The following is a 20,265-nucleotide window of genomic DNA, read 5'->3' on the forward strand; positions in this document are numbered from 1 at the left end:
GCTCACCTGTTCCTCTCTAGCGCACTTTCTAATGGACTCTCATGTGAAGCTGGGATTTTCTCCCACAGTGACAACTGCCATAGTTCACAGTCAACTCTGAGTCTCAGTTTCCACTTAGGTCATCCCTGCCTGCACTACCTTGCTGCAGCCATCCCTGCCCCCAAGATCCACCACGTCACCTCAGTTTTTCTAAGCCAGCCAGAGCAGTCCACCGCCTTCCTGGTCTGATTGTTCTGGTTGAATTTTTCTTTTTCTTTTTTAAAGATTTTATTTATTTATTTTCAGAGATGGAAGGGAAGGAGAAAGAGAGAGAGAGAAACATCAATGTGCGGTTGCTGGGGGTCATGGCCTGCAACCCAGGCAGGTACCTTGACTGGGAATCGAACCTGCGACACTTTTGTTCGCAGCCTGCGTTCAATCCACTGAGCTACGCCAGCCAGGCTTGACTTTTTCTTTAATTCCTTGGTTGTCAGAGTTCCATGCAGTTTGATTTTCTGGCTGTTCTGTTTGTTTATTGATTTTAGATTAGTTGTTATCTTCCTTTTGGTTTTGCCAATAAGGGAAGGGTTTCTACCTATGCCTCCATCTTGACTGGAACTCTCTCTAGTTACTAATTCTTTAATTAGCAAAACTTCTCATGTGTGTTAAGCATATGAAATAGGCCTAATTAGTTCAAAATTTCTCTATTATAAGGAGAAAGAATAAATCCTTGAGATATTTTAGAGACCCATTTAAATATTTCAAAGATGTTTCTACATCAAGAAAGTCTTTATGTTTAAGAAGATTTTGTTTATTTATTTTCACAGAGAGGATAATGGAGGGAGAGAGGGAGAGAAACAGTGCATGAGAGATACATTGATCGGTTGGTTCTCACATGCCCTCAACTGGGGACGTAGGTATGTGCCATGACCAGGAATTGAACCCTTGACTCTCTGGTTAGCAGGGCAGTGCTCAATCCACTTAGTCACACCAGCCAGGGCAGTCTTTTAAATTTTAAACTCTGGGAAGCTTGCCAAACATATTTGACCTGAGGATTATATATTGTTATGAAATAGTATTTCATTATTCATTTACTGAAGGTGATAATAGAAATGTAAAACATTAATAGATTCTGGAAAAATTTCAGGTCTTATGATTGAGGGAAATGATTTTCTTTAAATTTAATCAAGTATCTGATTAACATAATATGGCACATAAATATTTTATTAAAACAGAGTCTCACCTTCTAGGCAGATAAAATTTTTTCCTATTTAACATACTGAAATAGAACCAAATTCTATATTAGCTTACTTTTGATATTTAGATTCATTTGCCTAATTTAATTCATTATTTAGCTAATCTATGTAATTTCAAGATCTCTTTGTAAACCTTCTTTAACTTATATAACCCATCTGCAAATTGACCCATGTAGCTTCTGGTTCACAGGCCAGCACTCAAACCAGTGAGACACACCAGCCAGGGCTAAAATAAACATTTTTAACTTTTCACTTTTTAGTAGTTTTTATTTTTCCTTTTCTGAAAGCTTTTGATCACATTATGTAAAATCTCTAAATAATTTTTCTTTTTTAATATTTAAAAAAATTTATTCCTTTTTTTTTGCATTACCATTAACACCCTTATACCCCTAAAATGAGCATTTTTTTAATAGCTAGAAGACAAAAGGCTCTGAAACCTGACAACAGTTAGGTTTCAATATGTGCTAATAAATGGACAGTGAGTTCTAAGAGGTGAGAGAATTTACTTGAACTATGGCTATGCTCCAGACTTGAGTATGATGAAATTCTTATTTCTACAAAGTGTCAGTTCTTTTTATTCATTAGAATTTGAGGGGAAAATGAGATGAGAAAGATATATTAAGGTGTGGGGAGATAAACTTAGAATAGTGGAAAAGTAGGCATGGCATTATGTTTCACTGCTTTAATAATCATTTGCTAATTACCTCACTGCTTCAGAGGCTGAACTAGGTGTATATTATACAGCAGTGATTAAAGAAATGTGATCACAACCGGAGTTGATCAAAGGCTTTGTTGAAGGAGCAGCCAACAATCCAAAAAGAAAATATTCCATGTTTTAATACGTTGCTAGCTGACAGGTTATGTGGAAACATAAATTGACCAGCACTCAGGAATGATAAGTCTGTGAACCCTGAGGACTTTAAGAACACACATTTAAAGGAGGGAAAAGAGATTTGATTTAATGGGGAAGATGTTTCATGGACAAGAAAATGCTGTAAGGTCTTCCCACGTCAGTAGTTTCCCAACAGTGTCAGACTACTTCCTATGTGCCAGTTTCAGGATGCTAGAGATTATGTTCATTTAAAAACGATTTCCAAATTTTTTTCCCCAACTCTTCTAAGACGTTACTTAGTTAAGGATTTTTCAAAATTTGCTTTCTATTTCAGTGTCACATTTGCTTTGAATTTAAAATAGGAAAAGCCTTTTACCTAATCATAATTGAATTTATTGTTTACTGCACATATGCATGCTCATACCTTCTTATAATAGTCATGTGATTTTTAAAAGTTACTGAGCTATATATACATAGGTAAAAGTTCATTATAAATACATACTTCATTTACCTTAAATTTGATTTATAAATGTTTGTAATCTGAAAACATTGAGAATGCCTGAAATATCATTTCACCTGATGTCTCAAATATATCTGTAAAGGACAAATTCTCTTTTACTATGATAAATACAATAGGATTTACACATTAAAAATACCAATTAGCAATAATTAAACTCAGAATTCAATTCTCCCACTTTTAAAACATTTCTCTTAATTGATATTCAAATTATAACTGAACAATAGAATTCTATTTAATGCTTATATTGTGAATCTTAGTTGTTTTTTTTTTTTCAAAGGCTCATCCTACAGCCTTGTATTATATATGATGGTGTAAGTAGGTCATCTGTGTGAGAAAATTTTCCAGACTCTGCAATCCAGACATACCTCTTTTATTATGACTGGCTATACTGGGCTCACAGATAATGTGTGTTTATTAATATGGACTCAAGCCCCTTCACCAGGAAAGGAAGACAACTTTCATTAGCCATTTGTAAGATGTGACTTTCCTGACCATCTGTCATTTCCCAGCACCCCAAGAGGTGGCTCTTGGCCTTTTCTGCGGAAGCGATGTGGGAAAACCTCTGATCTCAGCCTAGGCCGCTCAGACCCAAATTACCCATAACACCCTGAGAGGGATAGCGCCACGCCTACCCAGTGAGGGGTCGAAAAGACATTTCCGTTGGGAGAGCCCGACAGGGGCGGGACTTCCGGAGTCTCCCTGCAGCGGGCATTTTGCTTCAGCCATAATCCGCTGAAGTTTGTGCTCTGAAGCTCCAGGTCTCTGAGTGCGGGTGGAGATGCCGGGGCGGGAAAGGCGCCATAGTCGCGGTCCACACAGCACACAAGATAGCAAGAAGCTGGGCGACACTTCCCATGTGACCCGCGCCAGGGCGGAGACAGGGGAAGTCAAGCCGGGGGCGTCCTCCTGTACTTTTGCTACCTCCCAGCCTCTCTCACGGTGTCCTTTGGCGGCCTTGAGGAGACGCCCCGCAGAGGTGAGTGCAAGTCCCCTCAATGCAAGTCCCCTCACACCTTCCCGCCACCGGCGCCTCACCACAGCGAACCCTAATGTCCGGGTGTACGAATGTCCTGCCACCCAGGACCTGCGTGGAGGACCTTGAGAAAAGCTCATTGGAGAGAGTGTTGTGGTTTTTTAGGACACAGCAAGTACGATGCAAAGTGAACGGAGATATTCATATCTGGATTTCCCATGATGATCTGATTGGTGACTGTTGAAGGAAAGCTCATGAGGCAGGCAGGGAGGACTTGAGCGCCTCATTCGGGGCTTTGGTGGGCTATGGGACCCGTTAGAAAACGGGTTGTGCTGGATCGTGCTGCTGGAGCCTGTCAAGTCCTCTCTGGATGCCATATGCGTAGTTCTTTGGCGAGTCCAGAGTGATACCTGTGCTATGGAGCAGAAAGGTGACGGAGCTGAGAGAGTGAACCTGGGATTCGAAGATGTGAAGGAGGCAGACATTCCACAGTGGTGTGCACAGCTAGAGGAAGTGTGAGCTGATGGTCCTAGGCCCTGGTGTGAGGGCATAACGGTGATTGTACCTTGGAGGCACGATCTAGGAGACTCAGTGGAATTGCTTGTCAGGGAAGATGGGACCCCGCAGTTATGGACCAAGGCTTAGATGGCGTTGATCTGCCATCCCGTGTCCCCCCAACAAGCTGCTGCTGTTGAATGTGTGAACAGTACTGAATGGGGTTGTAAGAAGAGAGCAGCCAGCCCTGGCATTAGGGCCTGATGTCCGCACTGCACTGGGGAGCCCTGGAGGAAATTGATCGTGGTTAGGATGTGTAAGGATTAGGACTGTGATTCTCAAACAGCCCTGGGTTCATTTGTCTCAATTCTGACAGGTTGGTGTGACCTTTGCGGACATTGCCTTGTACTTCTCCGGGGAAGAATGGTGTCTGCTTAATGAAGATCAGAGATGCCTGTACTTGGATGTGATGCTGGACAATTTTGAACTAGCATCCTCACTGGGTAAGACCCTCACTCTCGCCATGGATAAAGACTGGGCTTTGCATTTCCTTATGCCTGGTGCTTTCTAGGGGGGGCGCTCTCTCCCACATGTCAGTGTAAGTACTGCTTGATTTTCCATTTTTCTGAGTAGTTACATATTTTTTTTCGTGTGTGTGTGGGGAGTTTAAGGAATCTTTTGAACCCTTATATATTTTATACATTAATTTCTTTTTCACCTACTGTTACATGGCTTTTTTGCTACACAGATACTGTATTTTTTAAAAATTTTCAATACATTTGGCAACCCTGTATTTAATAAGGCTGTTGTTGTTGGTGTTTCAGCAGGTTCAGGTGCTGGTTATCAGTATTTACTGATGAGTTATTTTTAATTAAGTTATATGGAGTTTTATTTAGAGTAAGGTGTTACTTTTTTAATAACCTGCCATGTAGTATTGGCATAACTTTATTAGTCATTGGGAAATCAATAAATTTTGTTACTTTTATTGAACTGAACATACAGTATCTCCAAGCCATGTTTTTATATAGTTTGTCAGTATTTTATTTGGTCCTGAGATTGCCTGTTTTTTCTTTTTATTATTATTATTTTTTGTAGATATTATTGATTTCTATTTTTAGATAGAGGTGAAAGGAAGGAAAAAGAGAGGGAGAAACAGCCCAGTGGGAGAGAAACATTGATCCTTTGCCTCTCTTCCACCCCAACCAAGTCCTGTGACCTTACCAGGAAAACAACAGGTCACCTTTTGTTTTCCAGGATGACACCTAACCAGTGAACCACAGTCATCAGGTTTGCTTTTACATTTCACTATGTTAATAGCTGTTGTTTTGTAAAGAAACTTTTTCATTTGTTGTAGTCAGGATTGTTTATATTTGCTTTTTTGCCCAGTGGTTCTTCTCACATTCAGAAGATCATTTAAAAAACAAATATGCAGCATTGAATGGTGAGGCTTAGTGAGTTGAGGGTAGTCTTGCAAATGGAAAGGTTACCACCTGTTGGATTCCCAATCAGAGCACATGCCTGTGTTGCTGTTCAGAGCTCCAGTTTGTGGGCATGTTCAGAGGCAACAGATCAATGTTTTTCTATCATATTGATGTGTCTCCCTTTCTTTTTCTCTCTTGTGCTGTCTTGAAAAGAACTAATAAAATCTTTTTAAAAAGTTACATAGATTATAAAAAACAAATCTCTAAAACTTCTTCCCTAGTTTGTCTTGAAGGAGTTTAAAGTTTTAGGAGTGACATTTAATTTTTTCATGCAATTTGAGCTCATTTTTATCAGTGGTTTCCATTTTCCTTGTTTTACATGTGAATGTCAGTTTTTTCCAGCACCATTCATTAAGAAAACTCTCTTTTCTTTCTCATACATCTTGCATTTTTTTGTCAAAGATTACTTTAATGTCTGTGCCTGTCTTTATTTCTGTGTTGTCTGTTCTATTCTCTGTATTTCTTTGTTCATTTTGATAACACACTAGTTAGGTGCTTTGGCTTTTTAATAGATTGAAGTCCGATGCCACCAAGTTTGTTCTTGCACAACATTCCTTGTACTTCCATTTGAAGTCTTTTGATGTTCTATGCATTTCAAGATTTTTTTATGTGTAAAATTCCATTTACCGTAAAAATTGTAATTCATCTATAGGCTGATTTTGGTACTATACACATTTTAGCAATATTATACTTTAAAATCCAAGAACATCAGCTGTCTTTGCATTTATTTGTCTTCTCTTCCTTGTCTTTTATCACTTTTTTTCTCATATTTAATGTATAGACATTTCAACTGTTTTGTTTGAGTTTATTCCTATGTACTCTATTGTTTTTGATCTATTATAAAGTTAACTACCTTCTTCATTTCTTTATTTACTTTGTAATACTGACCTAAGGAAATGTATATTGATTTTAGAATGAGAGGGAGAATCATGGATGTGAAAGAGAAAAATTACTTGTTGCCTCCTACATACTCCCCAGTTTTGGACCCAACCAGCAACCACTTGTGTACCCTGACCTGGAATCAAACCCACAACCTTTTGTATGTTTTGGACAATGCTCCAACCAGTTGAGCAACCTGGCCATGGCTCTTCATTTCTTTATCAAATAATTTATTATTAGTGCGTGGAAATAAAACTGAGTTTTGTATGTTGGTGGTGTATCCTGTAAATTTTTTCAATTTATTTATGTATTTTTAAACATTTTTTATTTATTGATTTTAGGGAAAGGAAGAGAGACAGAGAGAGAAACATTGGTCTGCAGTTCCACTCATGTCTGCCTTCATTGGCTGCCCTGTGCATGTTCCCTGATGGGGAATAGAACTCACAGTCTTATCACATTGGGATCATGCTCTTACCAACTCTGCTACCCGGCAGGAATCTGAAGTTGTTTATTAATTTCAGAAGTTTATAGTGGGAATTTGACATTTTTTTAAAAATTATTTTTAGGGAAAGGAAGGGAGGGAGAAAGAGAGGGAGAGAAACATCAGTGTGTAGTTGCCCCTTGAGTAACCCCCACTGGTGACCTGGCCTACAACCCAAGCATGTGCCCTGACTGGGAATTGAACCAGCAACCTTTCAGTTCACAGGCCAGTGCTCAGTTCACTTTACACCACTCAGAGCAAGGCCTTTTCTCTTAATTTACACATCAGTATAAAATTCTTAAATTGTATTTTGTGCATTTTATTCATAAGCTTTGGTAGATTGTGTTTCTATTTACTTTCCCCCTAGAGTTTTCCCCCTCCCCCACATCTAGAGGTTATTTTAAAGTTGTCTTTTGTTTTTTTTTTTTTCTCTTGTCCTTGATTGTTCAGGAGTGTTTTGTTTAATTTCAACATATTGTTTTTCAAACGTGGTCATGTTATTTTATTGCTTAAAAATATTAACTTTCTGCTGCCTAAAGGGAACATTGAATTCCTTGGAGCTAGACACACAAGGTCATCTGTGTCTGCCTACTGCTGCCTGCCTGCCTGCCTGCCTTCCTTCCTTCCTCCCAACTTATTAAAATAAAGAAAATTTATTTCATTTTAAACATTGGTTATTTATTTATTTTTAATATATTTTATTGATTATACTATTACAGTTGTCCCATTTTACCCCTTTTATTCCTCTCCACCCTGCACACCCTCTCCCACCCACATTTTCCCCCTTTAGTTCATGTCCATGGGTCTAACATATAAGTTCTTTGGCTTCTACATTTCCTACACTATTCTTAACCTCCCTCTGTCTATTTTCTACCTACCATTTATGCTACTTAATCTCTGTACCTTTCCCCCTCCCTCCCCCTCCCACTCCCCTGCTGACAACCCTCCGTGATTCTCCATTTCTATGATTGTGTTCCTGTCCTAGTTTGCTTAGTTTGTTTTTGTTTTTATCTTAGGTTCTGTTGTTAATAACTGTGAGTTTGTTGTCATCATATTTGTTTTTTTTAGATTATATTTATTTATTTTTAGAGAGAGAGAAAGGGAGGGAGATAGAGACGGAGAGAAACCCCAATGTTTGCAAGAGATACATTGATTAGTTCACTTCTCACATGACCCCAAACAGGGACCTGGCTCGCAACCCAGGCATGTGCCCTGACTCAACATATTTGTAAATAATCAAGATTTCTTGGAACTAAAATTGATTTCAAGATTCATAGATTGTGATCAATATCAAATAGGAAACTTGATGTGATTTTTTCTGAAAGTTTGAGACTTGATTTTTTGACCTAACATATAATGTACCTGGAGAATGTTTCATGTATGCTTGAGAAGAATGTATCCTTTGCTGCTATTGAATGGAATGTTCTTTATATATCTATTTGTACTGTTTGCTCTAAACTGTAGTCAATCTTCAATAACTCCTTATTTCTTTTGAATGGGATGATCTACTTGTTTTTCAAGGGTTAATATTGAAGTTACCTGCTAATGTTTGGTTTCTTTTTCTGCCTTCAGATCTGATATTATTTACTTAATATATTTGTTTCTTGTGTTGTTTAGTACATGATACTTAAAATTGTTATCCTGATGATGAATTGACTTATTTTTTCATTTGGCTGTGACCTTACTCACTTGTGACAGTTTTTGAAATAGTCTTTTTGTCCTGATAGAATCTCATCTACAGCTGCTGTGTTTTGGTTTCATTTGCATGAAATATTTTTTATATTTCTTTATTTTTAGCCTGATTGTGTCCATAAAGGTGTACTGTTTCTTCTAGGTAGCATATATTGTGTTTCTTTTTTAAAAAGCCCTTCAGTTCTGTGTCTTTTTAAAAAAGATTTTATTTATTTATTTATTTATTTATTTACTTATAAAGATGAAGGACAGGAGAAAGACAGGGAGAGAAACATTGGTCTCTTGCACACACCCCCAAACCCTGTGATCTGGCTCTGTACCAGACATGAGCCCTGTCTGGGAATCCAACCAGTGACTTGGAAGGATCCAGCAGTTTGTGGAAGGGTGCCCGACCCACTGAGTCATCTAGTCAGGGCCACTATATGTCGTTTGATTGGAGAATTTGTTTAAAGAGCCATCATTTCACTGGTTTCTTCCTACTGCAATTTCTTCCTTTGTCTTCCTGTCTTCAGGTCTTCCCTCATGATTTGATGAGTTTGTATAGTGATTTGACTCTTTTCTCTTTTGTATAGTTATTACACACATTTTAGCTGGTGATTTGCAAAAGACTTACATGAAACAACTCATACACTTTACAGTTTATTTTATCCTGATAACACTTGCATTGGTTCCAAAAAATTCTACCTTTTCACTCTCTATGACATTTCCCTTTATATTTTTTAATATCACAATTTATATTTTTATTATTGTGAATCTAATAAGGTATAGAATGTTAGCTTTTTTTTACTAGCTTTAATTTTTAACTTTTATTATAGTAATGTAATATACATTTCACCAGTCCACTGCTACAGTATAGTGAATTTGAATTCATTCTCACCTTTACTAGTAAGAATAATACTTCCCTTTGTAATTGAGTTTCTATTTAGAATTTTTTTATTTGATCTACAAGAAGTTGTTCTGGCCTTTTTAGACATTGATATCCATTTGTTCCATATCGATTACTGGAAAATTATTATGTTCTCTTGATATTGTCCTTGTTTTTAGTACTTCTTTTAAATCCTGTATTGATGTCTATGCATCTGTTGAAGCAGTAACTCCTTTCACTTTTATGGACCCATTCTAGCTAGAGGAATAGATCCATCTATATGTGGATTTATGGGTTGGCTGAGTCTGTGTTGTGTTTCAGTCTTGAGACAAGTTCCAGCAGCCTAGTTTCCTTGATGCTGCATGAGCTGATGTCAGAATAACAAAAAATGTACTAGTACATAGTTGCTTAGGCAGCATTTCTTTTCAATAACAGTTGAGGGTTTTGGAGAGTCTCTGAAACAAATATTGCTGGGGAAATACTGATTTTTGTTTTCTTTTTAGACTAGGTTGTAGACAAAGGGATTTGTTCTGTATTTCATGCCAAGAAACTCTTCAGGGTCCCCTGATGTGTAAACTGTGGGAAGTTCACAGATGTTGCAGGGGCTGCTTCTATTCTTAAAACAAAAATGTTTATTGTTTTTCACAGAACAGCCCACTAAGTTCAACCTTAGAGCAGTTACTGTGGTTGCAAGACCTTTGTTTTTGACTGTAGCTATCTTCAAACGTGTTTGCTAACCCATCTTCTAGTCATCCTTTCTATGCTGTTCTATGTTTTTTGTACTTTTGCTTTGATGCTTGTCTTTTGATTTGTTTGTTTGTTTGTTAATTGATTTTAGAAAGACAGGGAAGAGGAAGAAAGAGAAAAAATCATGACTTTGTTATTTCACTTATTTATGCATTCATTGGTTGCTTCTTGTATGTGCCCTGACAGTATTGAACCTGCAATGTTGGTGTATCAGGATGACATACTAACCAACTGAGTCACCACCTTGTCAGGACTGATTTTTTTATTAGTCTTAATTAGATTTTTGTTCCATTGTCCCATGAGTGATTCTGTTTGTGGATAGCTATTCACTTGTTCTGAAAGAAGGGAGAATTCTAGTATTTCTTAATCAGTTATCTTCTTGAAGTCACTCACATAGATCTTTTTTCTGTGGTACCTTTTGTGCTTTGATGTTCTACCCCACTGCTGGCTGTCTACCTCTTCAGTTTTTTCTCTTATAATTTATATCATCTGTAATGGCTCAATTGGGATTTAAGGGGAAGAATCATTTGTGCAACCCAAAAGAAACATGACTCCATCCATGGCAGAGTGGACCCATGGACCCAGAGGCAGTTGTGCCTTGTCGAAGGGTCGTTGGAGAGGGTTTGAGGCATGGGCTTTGCTAAGGTCATGACTAGGGACCTGTTTTGTTACCATTACCAGGTCCTTCCCATCCTACTTATTCTTGTTTATTGTTGATACTTTGTCAACTACTCTGTTCTAAGTTACATATTTATGCTCTAGTGCAATTGATGTTGATGTGTCTGAGTTCATTCAAATTATCCTATACACCCTCACATCACCAGTTGGAAGGTCCTACAGGAAGCCATTTGTGGAAGAACCACTAGTAGATCTAGTCTGTCTTCCTTGTGTTTCATCCTAAGCTTGTGTCACCTCCTTGGTCAGGTCACCACCACTAACTGACCTTTGGGGCTAAGTAAAGTATAACAGCCATTTCTTCATTGTCTGTCTCATTTGTATTAAAAATGGTTTTAGAATCATCCCTAGCTGTAAGAGTTGGCCATGTGTGATGAGGATATTCTTTTTTTTATAAGGTCAACGTATGCTTCACCAGCTTTTCCTTTTGTTCAGGTTCCTGTTGTGGAGCAGAGGATGTGGAAGCACCAATTGAACAGAATGTTCCTGTTAGAGTTGCAGAGGCAAAAAATCTCAGGGTAGCTTTGCCTTGCTGGAAAAGCCACCCCTGTGAAAGTTGTGGACCCATCTTGAGACGTATTTTCCACTTGAGTGAGCATCAGGAAACACAACACAGCCAGAAACTATTGAGGTGTGGGACACGTGCAGCACAATTTTATTTCAGTACAAAGTGTCACCACCAACAGGCGCACCATGTGAGAGAGAAGCCTTTCATAAGTGATGTGGACAGGATGTCACTGGCTAAGGGTTATAATTATAATGTGTCCCACGAGCTTTTTACCTGTAGGGAGATTGAATTGGATATCCTTACCAAGTCAGAACAACTCCATCAAGAGGTTATTTACACCAGGGAGAGGCCGGATGAAATCTCTATGTCTCAAGGGATTATCAAACCAAAAAATCATGAAACCCTGAATGAATGTGAAAAAACTGTTGGGTGCAACTACACATATGTTCAGAAGAAGGGTATTTCTGCTGGAAGACAGTGTTTTGTGTGCCATGATTGTGGAAAATATTTTACTGGAATTCCTACTTTTTGTTATCAGAGAGGTAAGGCTGGACAAAGGCTATATCAGTGCAATGAATGTGGAAAATCTTTTACTAGGAACCATTCTCTTTATGTACATCAGAGAGCTCCTACTGGAGAAGGGGTGTATCAGTGCAGTGAATGTGGGAAATCTTTCATCTGAAACAGTGAACTTCATTCTCATCAGAGAGTTCATACTGGAGAAAGGCCTTATGAGTGCGGTGAATGTGGGAAATCTTCATCCGAAAGAATGAACTTCGTTGTCATCAGACAGTACACACTGGTGAAAGGCCCTATCAATGCAGTGCATGTGGGAAATGTTTTAAAAGAATCTATAACCTTTATTGTCATCAGAGACTTCATACTGGGGAAAGGCCTTATGAATGCAGTGAATGTGGGAAATCTTTTACCAGGAATGATTCCCTTCAAATACATCAGAGACTTCACACAGGAGAAAGGCCTTATGAGTGCAGTGAATGTGGGAAATCTTTCATCCAAAACCAACTTCATCGTCACCAGAGAGTTCATACTGGAGAGAAGTCTCATGAGTGCAGTAAATGTGGGAAATCTTTTAGCCATAGCACTGGCCTCCGTTGTCATGAGAGAGTTCACACAGGAGAAAGGCCTTATAAATGCAGTGAATGTGGGAAATCTTTTACCTATAGCACTGGCCTTCGTTATCATCAGAGAGTTCACACAGTACAAAAAACCTTATAAATATAGTTAATGTGGGGTATCTTTTAGCTTAAATTCTAATCTTCCGCACATAAGAGCACATGGGGAGAAGGTCTTAAATGTGTATGAAATGTACAGGGATTTTTTTGTGTGTGTGTGTTCCTAGTGTAGGGATTTTTTAAAAAAGATTTTATTTATTTTTTGAGAGGGGAAAGGGAGGGAGAAAGATAGGGAGAGAAACATAAATGTGTGGTGGCTTCTCAAGCACCCCCTACCAAAGACATGGCCCAGAACCCAGGCATGTGTCCTGATTGGGAATTAAACCAGTTATCCTTTGGTTTGCAGGTCAGCACTCAGTCCACTGAGCCATACCCAGGGTTGTAGGCGAACTCTTTGAAAGAAGCTTTGTTTGTGTAACAAATCTCATACAATCGAACATAAACAGTAGAGCACTTCCCCATAAACTTTTTTTTTACAAAGGAAGCATGTATGTCAGTGATGTACTTTCTTCATTTACCCAGGTCCCTTTCTAGATTCATGTGACTGCAATTTTCTGTGCTGAAGTTATTTTATCTGCAGTACCTGTAAGTGTTCCCAGAGACTGATGCATCGTCATCATAATGTGTTCAGAGAAGGTAACCGTTCTCTGATTTGTGGAAGAAAATTAGGAGTAGCCTAACTTTTTAGGGCTTTATTCCTTCCACTCCTACTAGTTGGCGCAGACTTGACTGACTTTTGGCCCAGAGAAACTTGACTGAGTTCTGCTGTCATCTTGCAGACGGACAGCCTTTTTGGGACATGCTTTTTTTTATATAACAGTGATAATTTTTTAGTGTACAGGTCACCAATACAAGAACTGCCAAGTTAATCTCCATTGGTTTGAAAAATATTCAAGGCCTTTTTCCTAAGTCTTTAGTCTTGGGTGCTCAATTTATTGCATGGGATAGATTATGCACAGTTTTGGGACCTACAAGCATAAAGACATGAACAACTTTTATGTTTATGTTGTATCTCAAGGTATCTCTGTCTCTGTGGAGACAGTTTGGTGCAAAAATTAACTGAGCATTTTTTTCCAAACTTACATTCCTGCTCATATCCATCTAGGCTAGACAAAAGGCTCTGAAGGCTGAGAATAGGTAAGTCTAAATGTGTGGTAATAAATGAACAGTGAGTTCTAAGAGGTGAAAAAATTTGTGAAGTATAGCTGTGCTGGAAATGGGGCTATCATAAAATTTTTGTTTCTACAAGTGTCAGTCTTTTTTATTCATTAGAATTTTAGGGGGAAAAAGTGAGGTGAGAAAGATACAAGGTTTGAGCAGAAAAATTTAGAATTGTGGAAAAATAGCCATAGTATTTTGTTTCATTGCTTTACTAATCCATTACTAATTGCTTCACTGCTTCAGAGGTTTATCTAGGTCTGTGATATACATCAGTGAATAAAGATATGTGATCGTAACCAGGTGTGTTCAGTAGCTTTATTGAAGGAGTAGCCAAGAATTGAAAGAGATTAGTTTTTGTTTTCATAAATTGTTGGGTGATAGATGATATAGAAACATAAACTTAGCAGCACTCAGGAGTGACAAACGTGGATCCTGAGGATTTTAAGAAACCTCAGTAAAGGGAGGGTGGAGAGAGGTTTGATATAGTGGGGAAGAAGTTTCATGGACAAGAAATCATTGTACAGTCTTCTGCCAGTAGTTTATCAACAGTGTCAGACCACTCCTATGATCATTTTGCCGATTTCAGGGTGCTGGAGATTATTTTCATTTATAGGAGATTTCTACATTTCTCGTAAGTATTAAGATTTTCTTTAACTCCTGTATTACGTTGCTGCTTTTAATGTTTTTCAAATTTTGAATTATATTTCAATGACTTTAAACTGATTTTTTTAAAAGATTTTTATTTATTTTTAGAGAGAGGGGAAGGAAGAGAAAAAGGGGGGGAGAGAAACATCAATGTGTGGTTGCTTCTCATATGCATCCCATTGAGGGACCTGGCCTGCAACCTAGGCCTGTGCCCTGACTGGAAATCGAACCAACAGCCCTTTGCTTTGCAGTCCCTTGCTCAATCCACTGAGCCACACCAGCCAGGGCTGCAATGTTTGTTTTGAGAAAATCAGCTGACAATCATATGGTAACTCCCCTGTAGATAACTTAACTACTTTTCTCTTGCTGCTTTGAAGATTCCCTCTGTAGCCCTGGCTGGTGTGGCTCAGTGAATTGAGTGTTAGACTCTTAACCAAAGGGTGCCCGTTCAATTCCCAGTCAGGGCACATGCTTGGGTTGCAGACCAGGTTCCCAGTTGGGAGTATGCAAGAGGCAACCAGTCTATGTATCTTTCACACGTCAATGTTACTGTTCCTCCCCCTTCTCTAAAAATAAATAAAATCTTTAAGAAAAAAACATTTCCTCTTTATCTTTAACCTTTGGCACTTTAATTATGATATGTTTTGGAGTAGGCCTTTTTATCCATCTTCTCTGGGACTCTTTGTGCTTCATGGACTTGCATTGGTCTGTTTCCTTCACCAAATTAGCGGAGTGTACTTTCATTATTTTTTCAAATAGATTTCTAATTAGACAACCTGCAGCCCAGGGCACAGATAAAGAAAATGAAAGGATGTTAGGGAAATTGCCAGATTGCAGTTTATATCTGATTAACCTCTCTCCTGAATTCCAAATCCCTTACCTACACTGTGTTGTAGGTTCAGAATCCCCAGTTGGGGAGCATGCAAGAAGCAACTGAATGATGTTTCTTTCGTACATTGATGTTTCTCTCCCTCTCTTTTCCCCTCCCTTCCTACATAAAGATAATAATCACAAAGTAAAAATAAGTAAATGAAAATTTTAAAACTTAAAAAAAAGAAGATAGTACCATAGACTGGGTGGTTTATAAAAGCAGAAATTTCTGTTTCCTTTTTTCTTAATAGAGACAGGGGAAAGAAGGAAGGAAGAGAGGGAGAGAAACATCAATGTGTGGTTGCCTCCCATGTGCCCCTCACTGGGCCCCTGGTCTCCAACCCAAGCATGTGCCCCGACTTGGAATTGAACCAGTGACCCTTGGGTTCTCAGGTCAGCACTCAATCCACTGAGCCACACCAGCCAGGGCTGAAATTTATTTCTCACACCTCTAGCAGTTGGGTATTCCAGCTCAAGGCACTGGCAGATTGGTGTGGTGAGTGCCGCCTCCTGTTTCATAGAAGACAGTCATCTCTCTGTGTCCTCACATGGAGGAAGGGACAAGGAGCTCTCTGGGATGTCTTTTTATAAGGGTAGCAATCCAGTTCATGAGGATTCCACCCTCCTCACATAATCACCTCTGAAATGCCCACTTCATAGTACCATCACATTTGGGGTTAGACTTTGATGGGTGAATTTTAGGGGGACATGAAACACTGCATAGCAAATATAGCAAAAGCCTTATTTTGTGGTGTATGTGGTGTAGTGTATGTTTGTAGTGCCTTTTTGTGGTGGTGGGAGTAGTGTGAGAGTAAAGGAGAAGCACAAGGGTCTAGGGTCTTCTCTGCCAGTATGGACACCAGACATCATGGAAACTGGCTATACCCTAGGTGTCCCTGTCTCACAACTCAAAGGCACAGTAAATTTATTTTTTTTGCCCATACTGATGAGTACAATGCATCCCATGCCTAGTTGTTCTTGGATAGGTACCAGCTTCTAAAAACGTAAGTAGTAGCTCTGCGCTTGTGACCATCTCTTAAAAAGGAGGCACTGGGGTGTCCATAAGGCATTTCTATTTTTGGCCCACAAGTTCCCAGACCAGATATCAAACCTGCAACGTGAGTATGTGCCCTGACTGGGAATCAAACTGGCAACCTTTCAGTTACAGGACAACACTGACCAACTGAGCCACACTGGCCAGGGCATCGCTCATAAACTTTTACAAGTTTATATTATTGCAGAGGGAGTTATGGAACAGCAGCCTTAAAGTGACTTGATTCATTAATTTATATTGAGTTTTTATCTGATATTCAATACTTCTGTTGCATCTGGTTCTCTTCCAGGAGCTGAGAATAGGGTTGTTCAAAACAGAAGATGGCCATGGCATCCTGGAGAGAACATTAAGGAGTAGTGGGGTTATCTTATCTCTAAGAGGCACCTGTACACACCAGCGAATCTATTAAGAAAATGTCAATATAGACTCATGAAATTGACATAGTCTTAGGCTGGCCTAGTTGCTACAAAACAATACCAGAGCTTGGGTGGTTATAAAAGCTGAAATTTATTTCTTAGAGTTTTGGAAGCTTCAGAGAGCCAAATCTAGGCACTGGCAGATGAGTGTGTATTGAGTGCCCACTTCCTGGTTCACAGAAGACCTCTCTGTGTCCTCTCTGTGTCCTCATGTGGAAGAAGGAGCAGGGGAGCTCTCTGGGATGCATTTTATAAGGTTAGCAATCTAGTTCATGAGGATTCCTTCCTTATGACCTAGTCACCTCTGAAATGCCCACTGCTTAGGACCATCACATTTGGGGCTAGGCTTCAATGAATGGATTTGAGGGAAACACATGCACTCTATAGCAAATAGGGAGTAATTATTTTAAGGAGTTATATTAAATTAAGGGGCTTATTATTTGGAGGGCGAGGAATACTCTTAATAAATGTTAAGCACCTCAACAAGTTCCTTTTTTAATGCTCAGAGTCTTACTCCTCCATGTAGATGAAAAATTCTTGACAATTTTTTCTCTTTATATTTTACATTTTAAAAAACCAAATAAAAATTCAGTTCCTCAGTTGCACTACCACCCCTCAAGTACTCAGTAGCCATATGTGACTGGTGGTTATCTCACTGACAATGCAATGATCAAACTTTTGTAGCTAAATATATAGCTACTTGGAGAAATCTGTTAGTTTTCATCATCCAGAAAGTTATACTGGAAAGCACTTGTAGGCATGATTTGATATTTGCCAGTATAGAAAAATAAAAACATACACTGATTTGGAAGTGAATGAAGGAGCTACAATGATTAATTAGCATTCTGTCATTGAAAGGAATTAGCCATTTGAGGCAGTTGTAAGGAACAGTTGTTTCCTCCTCAAATTATGTGTGATTAGAGACTTTAATTGAATATAAACTGGGCAAAGGAGAAAAAAAATGATTTTCAGTAGGATAAGGGAGATGACAAGAATCTTAGTCTCCAAGAACGAAGAATATGGGAGATGGAAGGTGAGAGCCCTAAGGGATGTCGTGGAGAAGAGCCTCTGCATCTGTGCATAGGACCATCACCCTTGAGAGCTGCCACCATTTCAGAGATTCCAGCTTCACTGTTACCTGCTGAATTGAGACATGTGCTTTCTCTTCATTTTTCCTTCTCTGTCTCCTGGGAGTGGGGCTCTTGCTCTCACTATTCAGTGTAGTTTCTCTTAATCTCATAACTGTCCCATAGTTTCCCACCTATCCAACTTATAAACAGTGAGTCTTGCTTATCAGAATAAAAAGGAAATTTGTTTTGCCATGTGGTGGCTATTTCAGAATTCAATCTCAAATGCTAGGTTTGGGGTAATTCAATCCTTTAAATGCATTTTCAGGCAACAACACTGCCAGGCACTGTATTACCCACTGCAATCATATCAGTGAACAGTTAAACAGGCAAAGAAACAGCCTTTATGGAACTTACGATTGAATGAGGGAGACAATAAATAGATTGTAATGTCAGGGTGTGATAAATCTTAACAAGGAAAAATAGTCTAGTAATAGTAATTTATTTTAACATATACATAGTAATCTATAGTACCATATAGGTTGTAATGGGGGGGTTGTTTCTGCCCTACTGCCCTACGCTTTTTGGAGCTGTTATGAACCAAGACAGATACTAAGGGGAGTCATCCGTCATATTTGTAATTAGAAAACATCCCAGGTCTGTTTTTGTCCCTTTTTAAAAAAATATTTTATTGACTATGCTATTACAGTTGTCCCATTTCCCCTCTTCACTCCCCTCTACTCTGTACACCCTCTCCCACCCACATTTCCCCCCCTTTAGTTCATGTCCATGTGTCATACTTGTAAGTTCTTTAGCTTCTACATGTCCCATACTATTCTTACCCTCCCCCTGTCTAGTTTCTACCTACCACTTAGTGCTACTTATTCTCTGTACCTTTTCCCCCTCTCCCGCTCTACCCCCCTGCTGATAACTCTCTGTGTGCTCTCCATTTCTGTGGTTCTGTTCCTGTTCTAGTTGTTTGCTTAGTTTGTCTTTGTTTTAGGTGTGGTTGTTAATAATTGTGAGTTTGCTGTCATTTTACTGTACATTTTTTATCTTCTTAGATAAGTCCCTTTAACATTTCATAAAATAAGGGCTTGGTGATGATGAACTCCTTTAGCTTTATCTTGTCTGGGAAGCACTTTATCTGCCCTTCCATTCTAAATGAAAGCTTTGCTGAGTAGAGCAATCTTGGATGTAGGTCCTTGTCTTCCATGACTTGGAATACTTCTTTCCAGCCCCTTCTTGCCTGTAAGGTCTCTTTTGAGAAATCAGCTGACAGTCTGATGGGAACTCCTTTGTAGGTGACTGTCCCCTTATCTCTCACTGCTTCTAAGTTTCTCTCCTTCATTTTAATCTTGGCTAAGGTAATTATGATGTGCCTTGGTGTGTTCCTCCTTGGGTCCAACTTCTTTGGGACTCTCTGAGCTTCCTTGGCTTCCTAGAAATCACTTTCCTTTGCCAGATTGGGAAAGTTCTCCTTCATTATTTGTTCAAATAAGTTTTCAATTTCCTGCTCTTCCTCTTCTCTTTCTGGCATCCCCATAATCCAGATATTGGAACATTTAAAGATGTCCTGGAAGTTTCTTAGCCTCTCGTCATTTTTTTTGTTTTGAATTCTTGTTTCTTCATTCTTTTCTGGTTGAATGTTTCTTTCTTCTGATCCTAAGTGTTGATTTGAGTCCCAGTTTCCTTCCCATCACTGCTGGTTCCCTGTACATTTTCCTTTATTTCACTTAGCATATCCTTCATTTTTTCATCTAATTTGTGACCATATTCAACCAATTCTGTCAGTATCCTGATTACCAGTGTTTTGAACTGTGCATCTGATAAGTTGGCTATCTCTTCATTGCTTAGTTGTATTTTTTCTGAAGCTTTGATCTGTTCTTTCATTTGGGCCATTTTTTTTTCTTCACATGCCTGCTACGTAGTTAGGGGCAGAGCCTTAGGTGTTCACCAGGGCGGGGTATCCCTTGTGGCTGCCTTGTGATGCTGTATGAGGGGGAGGGGTCAGAGAGGGAACAATGGCACTTGCTCCACTCTCTGCCAGTTTTCAGTTATTTCTTCCACTACCCACAAGCAAAGTGGACCCTTCTGGTGTTGATTCCTGGTAGGTCAGTTTGTGTACATTCTGGGACCCTGTGGGTCTCTCCAACAAACTCTCTTGTGAGGCTGGGAGTTGCTCCCGCTGCTGACTCGATCCCCACAGGTGTTTTCAATGAATGATTTGAGGCTTTATTTTTCTGTAGTGGAGTTCTGGGTCTGTCTCGCTCCCCAGTTGTTCCTCCTGGTGTACCTGCGTGCGAATGTGGGACCGCTGCCTCCACTAGCTGCTGCCATGCTGGCCAGCTGCTGCCTTGCCCGCCCTGGTCCTCCAGCTGCTGCCTTACTGTGAGTCTTCTCCACCCGCCTACACATCCCTGCCCCTCCTATTGGTCTGGATGAATGTTTCTTCTTTAACTTCTTGGTTGTTGGA

The 20,265-nt window shown here is 39.2% G+C and overlaps 3 protein-coding genes across 3 annotated transcripts in view; all 3 read left to right on the forward strand.

The window, feature by feature from the left end:
- Positions 1–20,265, forward strand: part of LOC114511123 (zinc finger protein 350-like) — a 200,292-nt gene that overhangs the window by 145,006 nt on the left and 35,021 nt on the right. The gene's annotated exons all lie outside the window — the stretch shown is intronic.
- The window catches only part of ZNF350 (zinc finger protein 350), a 182,586-nt gene that overhangs the window by 138,052 nt on the left and 24,269 nt on the right, over positions 1–20,265 (forward strand). The gene's annotated exons all lie outside the window — the stretch shown is intronic.
- Positions 2,612–12,755, forward strand: LOC114511131 (zinc finger protein 211-like). Its single transcript, XM_036013270.1, has 4 exons — positions 2,612–3,563; positions 4,432–4,558; positions 11,311–11,925; positions 12,177–12,755. Exons 1-4 carry the CDS (start codon positions 3,366–3,368, stop codon positions 12,617–12,619), a joined length of 1,383 nt encoding a protein of 460 aa, XP_035869163.1. The 5' UTR covers positions 2,612–3,365; the 3' UTR covers positions 12,620–12,755.

Source organism: Phyllostomus discolor, chromosome 12 (genome assembly GCF_004126475.2).
Source record: "Phyllostomus discolor isolate MPI-MPIP mPhyDis1 chromosome 12, mPhyDis1.pri.v3, whole genome shotgun sequence".
NCBI lineage: Eukaryota > Metazoa > Chordata > Mammalia > Chiroptera > Phyllostomidae > Phyllostomus > Phyllostomus discolor.

Excerpts from the sequence above, each read along its gene's own strand:
- LOC114511131 (XM_036013270.1), top strand. The coding sequence starts at position 3,366 with ATGCCGGGGCGGGAAAGGCGCCATAGTCGCGGTCCACACAGCACACAA. Across the intron at positions 4,559-11,310 it reads TGAACTAGCATCCTCACTGG|GTTCCTGTTGTGGAGCAGAG; the intron begins GTAAGACCCTCA and ends CCTTTTGTTCAG. Across the intron at positions 11,926-12,176 it reads TACTTTTTGTTATCAGAGAG|TACACACTGGTGAAAGGCCC; the intron begins GTAAGGCTGGAC and ends GTCATCAGACAG.